The sequence below is a fragment of the Octodon degus genome, unplaced genomic scaffold (genome assembly GCF_000260255.1).
Source record: "Octodon degus isolate 3935 unplaced genomic scaffold, OctDeg1.0 scaffold00127, whole genome shotgun sequence".
Taxonomy (NCBI): Eukaryota; Metazoa; Chordata; class Mammalia; order Rodentia; family Octodontidae; genus Octodon; species Octodon degus.
The window spans coordinates 356732-369584 of record NW_004524703.1 but is presented as its reverse complement, the minus strand read 5'-3'; the positions used below and the strand labels follow the sequence as shown (position 1 = coordinate 369584).

General features: G+C 43.2%; 1 protein-coding gene and 1 pseudogene across 1 annotated transcript in view; one reads left to right on the top strand and one right to left on the bottom strand.

The window, feature by feature from the left end:
- Nup133 (nucleoporin 133) overlaps positions 1 to 12853 on the top strand; it is a 56845-nt gene that overhangs the window by 24650 nt on the left and 19342 nt on the right. Inside the window, exons 13-19 of the mRNA XM_004640808.2 lie at positions 2533 to 2693; positions 3634 to 3728; positions 5872 to 6096; positions 10058 to 10180; positions 10811 to 10910; positions 11413 to 11664; positions 12246 to 12379. Coding sequence (XP_004640865.1) covers positions 2533 to 2693; positions 3634 to 3728; positions 5872 to 6096; positions 10058 to 10180; positions 10811 to 10910; positions 11413 to 11664; positions 12246 to 12379 — 1090 coding nt within the window. The remainder of the gene's footprint in view (positions 1 to 2532; positions 2694 to 3633; positions 3729 to 5871; positions 6097 to 10057; positions 10181 to 10810; positions 10911 to 11412; positions 11665 to 12245; positions 12380 to 12853) is intronic.
- LOC105743465 lies at positions 6249 to 9975 on the bottom strand (annotated as a pseudogene).

The following is a 12853-nucleotide window of genomic DNA, read 5'->3' as shown; positions in this document are numbered from 1 at the left end:
GGTGCTGGGGGATTGAACCGTGGTCCCTGTGCTTTGCTAAGCTTGTTCTAAGTAGGTGCTTTAGACCACTGAGCCATCTCACCAGCCCCTGTTATGAAACAACTTAATGAATTGAAAGCTACTTAATGATTTTCTGGCTTGGTAGTTTTGCTGCATACAAAATCACCATAAAACTTAGTGGCTTCTGAGTTTTGTGGCTTAGATTCCCCAGTTCAGCTGTTTGATACTGCGCTTCGATGGCTGTTGGATCATTGCCAGCTGGGCTTGCTCATGATGGCCAAGGACCAGGTTGGCTATTCTTGGTTGGGCTTACTCATGTTTCCAGGGCCTTGGCTGGCTAGCACTCTGGTAGCTTCTCCTGGGCATGTTGACATTTGGGGCAGGTGATTGATGGTTGCAGGGGGAGCATCCTGTGACTTTCAGGCTGTTGAGCAGCATCTGTCGCCTCTTCCCACTAGAGGCCAGCAGCACCTTTCCCTCTTCTCCTCAACTGCAGACTTAGCTCAGGGGCCCTGAGAGTCAGAAATGGTAGATGATACTTTCAAATTTTATCCTTTTTTTTTTTCCTAAAGTAGTATTACTTTTTTATAATGTTTGTCTTGCTTTGTCTTGCCTTGTCTTTTCTTTCTGTGTATTTGGTATAGGGTCTATGTAGATTGGATTTGTAGTGATTCTCCTGTTTTCAGCCTCCCAAGTGCTGGGATTACAGATGCAAGCCACCATGCCCCGTCTCAATCGTTATCTTGGCCTCCCCCAGGGGCGGGGCCAGCACAGCCCACTGCCAATCACCTAAGCAGGTGCTTTAGTCCACCGAGCTATCTGGCTGGCCCTATAGTGTGGTTTCTTTAAAGTTACTTTTTTATTGTTTTGGTTTTCATTCAATTTGATTAGCTGAAAAAATACAAATGAAAACTCTTGCGTTCATCAGAGTCTGGGAAAACTCACCCTGTAATTACTAATTAGCGCTTGTCCTGTCCCCCTTATTCCTTAAACCTGTAGTGCAGCTAGATCTCCAGCTTTAGCCTGGCCATTCATTCTCTCAGGAAGTTTTTCTGTACTTCCCTTGTGGGCTCTGTCCTATTCTACCAAGAGATCATTTTAGACCTTTCCTGATCAGTCCCAGCCCCTTCTTTTTAACTTATTGGGCAGAGATTTGCTCATCCTATCGTCTGAGAGGCACCTGTGCTTGGTTATAGAGTGGAGGGTGCGGAGTGCCTCGTTTTGTGGCAGCTCTGCCCAGTGAGGTTTGCTGGTATACTTATAGTCAGCAGGGCACTTGATGAGTTCAGATTCAGTTCACCACTGATATCACCTTCCTTAAAAGTGTAGTAAAATCATAATTGAACACCCGGGAAGCTTGTGGTCTAGCCCCTCCACCCCACCCTGCTGGAATCTGTGTGAGACCTTGGGCAAGACTGCATTACATTCCTGGTATTCTGTTCCTTTACTAGAGTAGTTGAGCATGTTTTTATTTCTAAGAAATACTCAGAATTCTGCCTCCATTTCCCCTAGTGTCCTGGTCACAACCCTGCAACCTCATTTGTGGTGGTATGTGATGCACAGCACTGCCATGGAAGGAGGAGTAACAGACTAAAGTGCTTTCCAGTTCTCCCCCCGCCCCCCAAAATCATCTGCCACTTAGCGATTTGCTGAGCTTAGTTCTTGTCCAGAAGAGGGCACCATTAGACAAGATCTTATTTCTACTTACCAAACTAAATATTTTGATTATTTGTCTTGGACATGTTTATTCATTTATTCATTCATTCATTTTTAAGACAGGGCCTCATGTAGTTTAGTCTGGCATTGAACTCTATGTAGCCCAGGCTGTAGGTCCCTCAAAAATAGGTTACTTGCTGACTGACAGGCACATCCTCTTAGCACTAGTGCAGCCCTTCTGTGGCTCATTAGCCCCACCCTGATACTTCTCCTGTGTGTTACCATTTGTTTGTCTACTAATAAGTCCTGACACTGTCTACTTTCTAATGCTCAGTGTTGACTTCAGTGTCTTGTTCTTTATTCTGTGTGTAGGGCCTACCATGTTCTAAATATTAATTTTTTTCAAATTTTATTGAGAAATAGCAATGAGACAGTTTCAAAACAGGTTAGTGGGATAGTTACAATAATACATTGTATTTTGTTGTCTTTGTAGTTACAGTACAAGATATAGACATGATATCTTGTCTAAACACCATTAGTACAAATCTTCTCATAAATATTCATTATATTATTAAACTGCATAATAGTTTTCTGCTTTTTCATCGTTATTAGCAATATTTTGAGCTAAAACTTCCACATGGGACTTCCATTTCAGTTTTCTGAGGGGAATGTTTTGCCTCCTTGCATGCTTTTGTTTTCCTTTAAAAAAAAAAAAAAAAAAAAGATAGGGTCTCATTGTGTAGTATAGATAGGGCTTGAACTCCTTCTGTAGCCCAGGCTGGTTGTGAAGTTGCAGCAATCCTCTTGCCTTAACCCAAGTGCTGGGCTCATTGGCATCTGCCACCACACCCAGCTTGTTTTCCAATTTTATTTCAGGAAAGATTTGGGCCATGCTCAGATGATGGTGGATGAGCTGTTTTCTCATTCCGACCTGGACTGTGACGCAGAACTAGACAGGGTGGTCACCCAGATCAGCGTTGACCTGATAGATGACTACCCAGCTTCTGACCCCCGGTGGGCTGAATCTGTCCCCGAAGGTACGAAGGCTTCGATTTTGGTGCATGTTGGAGCACTGTGTTTGAGAAGGATTTTCTTGTTCTTTATTCAACATGTCTCTTAAAGCACATTTGTTAAAAGGCCATAACTGCATTATAGTAGACTTTGGAAAGCACCCAGGATAGATTAGATAATAGAGAGACTGAGGACACACTGGAACAAGTCCCAGTTATTCTTTCTGTGTGAGATTACATTGGGTTCTCAGCATTTTACTTCTGAGAGGAGCCTGATGATGTAGATAAGCATTTGATACCTGCTTGCCCCAGATTCATTTTGGCATAATCAGTGTATTTGACTAATAGAATTTACACATTCTCCTAAGAGTGCAGGGAACAAGTCCCAGTATATAGAAGTGGCCACATCGTGTCCTCCTTCCTGTCCCATACAACCAGCCCTTAAACCTCTTTGCAACATTTAGGCTGCTCTCTAGTTCCTGAGCTCCAGCAGACTGGCTCAGATGAACATTTCTTTCTTTCATGATCTTCCTTTCAGCAAGTCTGCTCAGCATCAGTAGGGGTGAGGAAAGACAGTATATCAGTACCCTCCTCAGAATGATACAATGATTAAACCATAGTATAACTTTTGATTTGAATAAATATACTATAAATTGTATCAGCCCCCCCCCAAGTTTCCTCTAAATTTTAAAATTCTTGAGTAATGAATACATTTTTATTGTTGAACAGGTATAGTAATGCATGCCTGTTATCTCAGCACTTGGGAGGCAAGACTGAAGCAGGCAGATAGCTTCTAGTTCACAGCCAGCCTGAGCTACATAGAAAAAGAACAGCCTGAACTACATAGTGAGATCCTGTCTCAAAAGAAAAGAAATTTTACTGATGAGTTCTTTTAAAATTTGTTTCTTTAATGCACTAGCAATGATTATTATAAAAGCATGATGTTTGGGGTTTCATCTCTTAACAGAGGCCCCTGGTCTCAGCAACACCTCACTGATCATCCTCCACCAGCTGGAAGACAAGATGAAAGCCCACTGTCTCCTCATGGACTTCCTTCACCAAGTAAGCACGTGTTCTGGGCTCCTGCAGCTGCCACGGGCTCCGTTGCTGCCTTTCAGCCCCTGGCCAAGAGGGCATCCCTGCTCTCTGTCTTGGGTGGGACCTGATTCGTGGCCCCCATCTTCTGTGACCAAGAAAGAAAGCTGCACTGAGAATTCAGTTGAAAGAACAAAAGCACTGTATCTTGGGGGGGGGGGTCCTGTCATTTCAGCTTTGACACTTATATCCCTAGAACCTTTTTAAAAAACAGGATTCCATTCAGAATTTTCTCTGTGTGTTTAAAAACTTAGGGTTTTATAAATCGATTTTATAGTGTTAGGAAGAAAATGATAGTGGTCAAAGCAAAATGTAGGCCAGTCCAAATGGAAGGGATGGAGAAGTTGGGTCTTTGTCCTAATGGGTGAAGGGCAAAGCCACATTGAAAGAAGGTATACGTGCTACATATGGGGGACAGATGCCAGGTCTGGGACACACCTATTGGCCGGAGGCCACAGCCATCAAAACCTGGGTTTTGTGTTCTCACTTGGTCCAGCTGTATCATCCAGAGATCCTATCAGAGACTCAGCTGTTGGCAGTATCTACTGCAGCCTGAAAACCCGATCTGGCTCTGCCCTGTGTGCTTATATTCACAGCTTCATGATTGGGAAGCATTTGCACTAGTGGTCACTAAAGTCTTGTCACTGAATCATCTATCTAAGGAAACACTTCCCAGTGGGGAGCGTTTCATGTCCTCAAGGCAGTTGATGGTCAGCCACGTGCATCTGCTTTCTGAAGTGGGTAGGGAGTGATGGCAGCACCTCAGAACTCCTGGCTGCTTGTTTATGGTGTGGACAAAGCCTGTGTGTCCTGCGTAGAGGGTCAGCCCAGCCTTTCTGGGGGTGTGGCTGTGTCTCAGCATGCAGCTGCGCTTCCGATCAGTCTGCATACAGTCCAGTAGGAGGCCTTGCAGAAGAACAGTGCCTAAGAGATTTTTGAAGGAACCGGGAAGTGAATTCAAATCATACAAGGGCCAGGAAGATAGCTCAGCAGCATAAACACCTGTCTCGCAAGCACAAGGTCCTGAGTTCGATCCCTGATAACCCCCCAAAAAATCATACAGACTATGAAATGCTTTATTTTTTTCAATTTTTATTAGTATATGCTTGTAGTACATAATGATTGTATTTCTCATAGAATGTATGTGTGCATAACATATCTTAAACTACCACCCACCCACCCGTCTCTTGATCCACTTAACCTTTTGTGGAAAATAATCAGGTGAACAGGGTGAAAAACAGATTGATTCAGGGAAGTATTTTAGTCATTAAAAATAGTATCTTGGTCTGGGGACATAGCTCAATAGCACAATAGCATAGTGCCTGCTGGGCAAATGCAAGGCCCTCCTCAATTCCCAGTACAAAAAAACAATATTTAAATGTGAAAAAAATAATATATTCTCATACTTAAGGGTACCTGCTAGTATATAAATAAAAGTATGTTAGAAAATAGACCATTTGTTAATGAAAAGAATTTTATTTTGATGTGGGAAATTACTCATTATTTACATGGTATCTCAGTTGTTTCCTAGTTCCTGGTACTGTTTGATTAAGGTAGAATGCTTAGGAAAACTATACCATAGTGACCCACCCAGTTGGTCCCAGCACACACACACACACACACCCAGGGGCAGCTGCTCCTGTCAGAAGCTTCCAGAGTTTCTACCCACGAAATAGGTGTCATTAAATTAGAAGGAGGAGGAGAAAGGACTGGACTTTTGGTTGTGAAGTCAGCTTTTGGAGATGGAAGCCGTTGAGTTTCTAGGACCTCAAGGTCTGGAATTCCGGAGGATTCAATGGTGTAGATGGAAGAGAACAGTTTGACCACATTGGTCACCATGAGCAGCAGTTCAAGAAATGCAGTTAAGTAGAGACAGCAGTCGTGGGTAGAAACTCTGGAAGCTTCTGACAGGAGCAGCTGCCCCTGGGTGGGTGTGTGTGTGTGTGTGTGTGTGTGTGTGTGTGTGTGTGTGCTGGGACCAACTGGGAACAGCTGAGAAGAGAGGCAGCTGGAGGCCCGAGGAGGAGAGCCGGCGTGGGGGTGGGGGCATCACTGTTCCTTTGCACTTGGCCGTGATGCTTATTGAGAACATGTTCCTCTCTTCTGTGAGGTTGGCTTATTTGGGCGCCTGGACACTTCTCTAGTCCGAGGGACACCGATGGCAACTCGGCTGCTGCTGTGTGAGCACGCAGAAAAGCTGTCGGCCACCATCGCTCTCAAGAACCACCACTCACGGCTGCCAGACCTCGTGAACGCAGCCATTCTGATTGCTCTAAACAAGAGGGAGTGTGACATCCCGGGGAGCCTGACTCCCGCAGACGTCTTCTTTCGCGAGGTCAGACTTCCTGTCATTTATGCCTTCCTACAGCTTTGCAGAGCTGTGCTCTGTGTTCATTGTCACCAGGTAGGCCAGAGAAAGGGCAAACTAAACCTGGAAATTTTAAATGGTGTTGTCTTTTTTCTGGTACTGTCATTGAGAAATGTCCCTCATTTGTTACCTGGTCTGTAAGCAGAGCCTGTGCAGCTGGCTGAGAAGGCTCCCTGGTTCCTTTGTGTCTTGAGGCTTCCTTTGTCTCTCCACATCCATTCCGGGCTCTGCTGCAGGAAGCTGGCCTCCCTGTGGGCTCCCTGGCCTCTGGCCTCCTGCTGGATGTGCAGAATGTGGGGCACTGCAGAAGGCAGAGGATGGAGTAGCCCTTCTCCCAGCTTTTATGCTCACCCGCATCCATAGCAACTGGCTATGGGACCCTGCTCCTGTCCAGCCACCTGCCCCTGAAGTCTGCTATCTGTTCCCTCCCTATGTTTCTCTTATTTGGGAGCTCACCTAAGGGTGCGCCTTCCCTCTGGGCCCTTAATCTCCCCCAGCTCTGTGAGCAGCCCTTCCCCAGAGCTCTCCTTAGCACCGTACTGAGGTCTTGCTTGTAGCCTTAGTTTCCAATCTAGGCTCATTTTCAAAAGAGAAGGAAGCTCAGCTTAAACTTTGGAGGGAGAAAAATTAAAATGTCATCCAGCAGGTGGCCCCTGAACACTGTTGAGTAGCATAGTTTCTGCTTTTGTGTGATGCTCCACAGCCTGATGAGGTGGTGAGGCAGATGTACCCCTTCTTTAGAGAATCTCCTTTCCCTTTGCAGTGGTATCTGAATTTAGACACAGAGCTAGTTCTTCCCTCAGTTTTGAAATTTGAAATTTTCCTGTACAGTTGAGCAACTTCTGGGTGATAAAAAAAATCTAGCTTCAGTAGCCTGACTAGGTTATATTTAATAGGCCTCTTTTTTTCAGTGTTTGATATACCATAACCTAGGTTTGGGCTTTTTGTTCTCTCATATAACTATTTTAGATGTGGCAGCATTGTTACACAGTACCTGCTTGGTGATGCCCTCCCTTCCGAGACCTTGCCTGTCTTCAGTTTAGGAGGCTCTTGGTGCCACTGAGTTCACTGCCTGAGCTGCAGGCTGTGTTGGTGTGGCCTGCAAGCAGTGCTGGAAACCACTGAGCATACACATGGTAGACCAAGGATTCCCTTGATATTACTTCCTGTAGTATTAGCTAGCCATTCCTTGGTATCCATGGCTGTTCATTACAAGACCAGCATGCTCTCCCCCCAGATACCAAATCAAAAAGTTCTATATATAAAATGGCATAGAAATCCCCAGTTCTGCCAAAAAAAAGACATAGAATTTGTATAATGTCTAATATGATGTAAATGTTATGTAAACAGTTGTTATACTATATTTAGTGAATAATTTTTTAAAAGGTTGGTATATGTTCAAACAAAACCGTTATAGGCCTACCTACATGTAATATGCTTCAACAATGGAAGTTTTCATGTTAACTGTATAAAACATTCTTATACTTAATTTCACAGATTAAATGTGCCAAGGTTTCTGATTTGGGCTTTTAGGATGCCTTTAGTAACATCAGAAGTACACAAGGGAAAACGAGGCTTGCCAGGCAGAGAATTATTGTGTGGGTCAAGTTTTACAGATGTCGGTCTCGTATTCTGTTTGTGTGCTCGTAAAGGACAAGTCGAGTTTCTTTATTCTGAGTGCCCAGTACTGTAATATACACTCCTAAGTAAACGTAGAAGCTGAGCCGAGTCTGGAAATTGGAAATGAGTTTCAGTGCCCGAAGCTCTTTTGCAATTATCTCCCTGTGTTAATATCAAAAAGTAGAAGAGTTAAAAGTCCTCTCACTATGTACTTACTTTCTCCCACAGTGCTACCATGATACCATATTGTTAAAAACATTAAGTACCTGGGATTTATGTTTCAGATCAAGACATCATTTGAGTAATTTGAAATGATGAATAGCTCTTTATGTAAAAAAAGATGTTTTGTGATCACAGTTACTTCAGAAAGTAATTATATTAAAAAACCTGACATGTATCATGCCTTAGCAGTTACAGAACCGTGATTTTGACACATGACAATTAAAAAGTTAAGCAAATGTGAAATGCTGGATGTGAGTAGCTGTTTTTCTCTTTAAGTGTTAAGTGTTCATTTAAGAGTGTTTCAAAACTCAGATAGTGACTTCATTTTTTTAGTTAATATGACCAGCCAATACTACAACATGCTAAGTCATAGAGTACAAATCCAAGGAAGGTAATACCTTTACTAAGTTACAAATCATTTGGCAAGTAAATGCAGTACTCTTAGAGCCTGCGAGATAGCTCAATGGACTAAGCACCTGCTTAGGCAAGCACAGGGACAGGATTTGATCCCTGACACCATATACTGTGCCGGCTCCGCTCCTGGACATGCTGAGCTGGTGAGCGAGTCTAGGTGTGGTGTCATGCGCCTGTAATCCCAGCACTGGGGAGGCTTAAAACAGGAGGAGCACTACAAGTCTGAACTGCGTAGTGAGACACTGCACCAAAAAAAAAGTTTTCTTGAATACAATAATATTTCTGTGAGTGATAATTTTCAAAAATAGCATTTCAAAAGTAGCATTTAAGTACCAAATCAAAATACTGTGGCTTCTGGCAGAGCAAGTTATTTTACATGAATTAACATCTTTTGCAACTTTATACTTTCCTCCTCATGCTCACAGATCCAGTTTGCAGCAGCAAGGCAGCTGTGTGCCTAGAAGGTGGCTCTGCTTTGTTCCGGGCTTGGTCCACCGCCAGGGAAGGTCCCAGTGTCTGAAAAACTTTAGCATCACCTTAGGAAGACTCACCATCAATACCACCTTTTAAAAAAATGGTTACATTTTCACATAAATAGTAGAACCCTGACTATTAATTACTTCAAGCCATACTAACATCAGATGGTCCTTGTGATTTAGAACCCCTGAATTTTAATGTTTTGATGGAAAAATCACATAGCTTTACTCAAGTTTATAAAAAAGATATTTACCTAAAATATAGTTGTTTTGTTTTAATAACACATATATTGTTAACTAGGAGAGACAGAACAAGTTATTTTATATGAATTAACATCTGTGTCTATCAACTTTATCATTTCTCTACCACAAAATCCTCTGTCACCATTAGTCCTTATGTTTCCTCTTGCTGAAGCTGCACTTCTTCAGTCTCACCATTCAGTTCATGTATTACCTATTCTGTTGCTTCTTGGCCTTTCTTTGCCTTTGAAGATACTATGCTTGCCGCCAGTCCTTCAAGTAACTGCTGAGGCTGACTCCTTTCACTGTGATCATAACTTCCTAAGTTAAGATAGTTTTTTCTGGGTCCTAAAGATGTGATGGCATATTAGTAAATGAAATATTAGTAGATTTAAGTTCCATTGTTTTCCCTCCAGGATCCACTACAGGAGGTTCTTGCACGTATGTTTTGGTTCTTGCTGCACCAGTAGTAGGCTTCACAGTGGAAGGCAGTCCCCGCTCAGCTGAGAAGTCTGCAGCTATGCAGCTTTCCAGAGGGGCCTATGTTCCTGTTCAGCACATCAACATTGACCATGCTCGGTTTCAGAGGGTTTGGGTATTTCTGCATCACCGTTTCTCTTAAGTTTCCCACAGGTGGTCAGATATGTGCTGTGAAGCGCAGATCCTCACGGTGCTAGCAGCCAGCTCAATATTTGGGTGGTGCTAGGGGACAGTGAGGCAGAGTATAAAGTTAAAAATCTACTTGGTAACTCCAGGTTTTGGCTGCTTATAAGACATGGTTATTTATGTGCTCTAACTTTAAAATTTAAGAGATTAGACTTCTCTTGGTTTTTATATTTATTATCACCATTAACTGCCAGTAATTTTCTCCCATCTAATAATCAGAGGATCTAGCTTAATGAGTAAGTAGTCGTTGCCAAGACTCCATGGTAAGCAGTGGCCCCGTCTGCCCACAGGTGTCCCAGGTGGATACCATCTGTGAGTGTCTGCTGGATCATGAAGAGCAGGTTCTGAGGGATGCGCCGCTGGACTCTGTGGAATGGGCCGAGGTGGCAATCAGCGTCAACACTATTCTCAAGGTGCGGCCTGACCTGGGTGGTGTCAGCCAGCCAGGAGCCTGGAGCCAGAGGAAGTGGCTTCCTCAGTCCTGCTCTGAGCTGCTAGTAACATAAAGGCTGAGCCATTTGTTAATGCCAAGAAGTTAGAAAAAGAGCATTTTATCAAGTCACCTAACAAATAATTTAAGTGTTTGCCTTCTGCAAATTATACATTTCTGTGATCCTGAGTTTCTGACTAAGCCTTTTACTTGAAGAGGCATGTTCTATCATCAGAAAAATATTCGGGTTTATACCTCTTTTTCTGTCTCTAGCTCTGCTGCCCATGCTGGCCCTGATTTCTGGGCTCAAGTGTCCCATGTGTATACAGGCCTTTGCCACCATGCCCAACTTCTAGTTCTTAATTCCTAAAACCTAGCTTTTACATTATTAAAATGCTTTAATTTTGGCTTTAGCCTTCATAGTTCTCATTTTCCTGTTTTGGTTGTTACACCTTTCCAAAACTGAGGTTAAAATAAAACATTTCAGAAGCAGAAAGAACCAAATAGCACTGAATATTTTCCTTATCAGTAGATTTTGGGTTTCAGATTGTCTTCAGGACCATAGTGATCCATTGCATCCCACTTGTGTGAGATAACACATTTATTTTTCTAGGATATACTGCAAGCTGCTAGTCACTATCGCCAAAACAGAAGCTCCTTGTATGGCAGAGAAGAGCCATCAAGAAAAGAGCCTGAGTACATTCCATGGACAGGTAATAGACTGTTGTATTAAGAGTTTTTCGAAGTAGCGTTCTAATGGCCCATTGTGTTTGGAAGCGGTTACTTCCCTAATACAGGTTTGTGAGTGAAATGAGAAAAAATTTATTTCCTAAGTTAGCAGTTCTTGTCAGTATCACTTTAATTCTTTGGTTGTATGTATAGAGTTCTCTATTTGATACTTATTTTGCACCTGCTAGATTTTAATACCAACAGTAGAAGCAGGTCTTCACCCTAGAGGAATGGGCTACATGTTGTGTTGATTTAAGGTCATAAAGTAACAAGGGCAAAATTGAAGGACTTTAGGAGGAAGGATCCTGCTTGCCTGATCGATCTGGGGAAGTCTCAACAGAGAACTGTTCAAGCAGACAGGCAGGTCACCTGAACACTAATTTATCTTTCAGTAGCAGTGAACAGACAGTTTTCAGGCATTCAGGCTTCTCCCCTTCTTCCATCATGGCAGCCTTGCTGAATGAGTTACTCTGTGTGACTTCACAGCTACAAGCAGTCCTGCTGGCATCCGAACAGCAATCGTCCGTCAGCATGGGGTCATCCTGAAGACAGTTTACCCACAGGTAGACAGCCACCTCCGGAACACCTTGACAGAGCAGCTGGTCACGTTGATTGACTGCTTCCTGGATGGTTATGTTTCACAGTTGAAGTCCCTAGACAAGTCCAGTGATCAAGAAAGGTACAACAACCTAGAAATGGAATATCTGCAGAAGAGATCAGAGCTCTTGTCTGCTCTGCGTAAGTACATGACACTTAGCAAGGGCTGCAGGTCTGTGAGTTTGCAGAATGGTTGAAGAGGTTATCTGGCTAAGTAGTATAGTCACTGTAAACAGGATTAATCCAACCATACCCAAGAGCTTAAAGAGAAGCAAACAGTACAGCTTTGTGTTCCTTTGTCTAGCCTTTTTAGAGTACTTAACTGGATAGTAAAAAATATGTATAAATTCACCTGGGCAGACCTCCCCTCAGAGCCCAGCATCGCTGGCCTTTCCATGAATAAGCAGAGTCTGGTAAGGGCTGGTGAAGGGTATGGGAGGTGCGGTGTGGTAGTCAGCTAAGGCGCATTCCTTTCCAAGCCAGACTCAGGTGTGCAGAGGAAGGGCACTGTGTCGGGAGCAGCAATGAAGCAGAGCACTGTCTAGAAGGCATCTTTTCCAGGTGAATGTGGCTATGAAGCAGAGTGCTGGTCACTAGGACACTTCCATTCCATTCATTATTCTTAATGTATGACATGAATAAAGGTAAAATTTCAAGTGCTATTTTCTGCTACATGCTTAAGTTTTGCTAACAGCATTTTTCCCATTGATTTTCATTTCCAGTCGCACTAGGCCAGTACCCTTGTGCTGCTTCTCTAGCAGAGAAGTACTGTGACTTTGACATCTTGGTACAGATGTGCGAGCAGATGGACAACCAGACCAGGCTGCAGCGTTACATGACCCAGTTTGCTGATCAGGTCAGGACACTGGGTGCGTGCGTGGCGGGTCATGCTGTGGTGAGGCTTTGCCGCTTGCTGGGGCTTTAGGAATGGGATGCCTCTTTTATAGTTAATGTAGATGAGAAGATGCTGATTTCCATGTTGTGTTGACAGATGGCTCTATGTGCATGAATATTACTGAGAGGTTTCCTGGCCTTTGCAGAATGCTAAGCCTTTCTCTTCTGTTCTTAATCATGACAAGAGCATTCATACACAGCAACCTAGGAGATGTCTTGGGTTTGAACCAAAGACCCTGAGGAGCAGAGGATGCTGATCATAAGAGTTCAGATTTGTACACACTTGCAACTCCTTGCTCTTTGATTTTTTTTTTTTTTCAGTCTTTTAAACTGCATGTCAATATGTGTTCTTTTTTTTTTTTTCTTTTCAAAGTTTTATTGATAAACATATAGCAATGAGACAGTTTCAAATCAAATCGAAAGTACAGTTTCAACA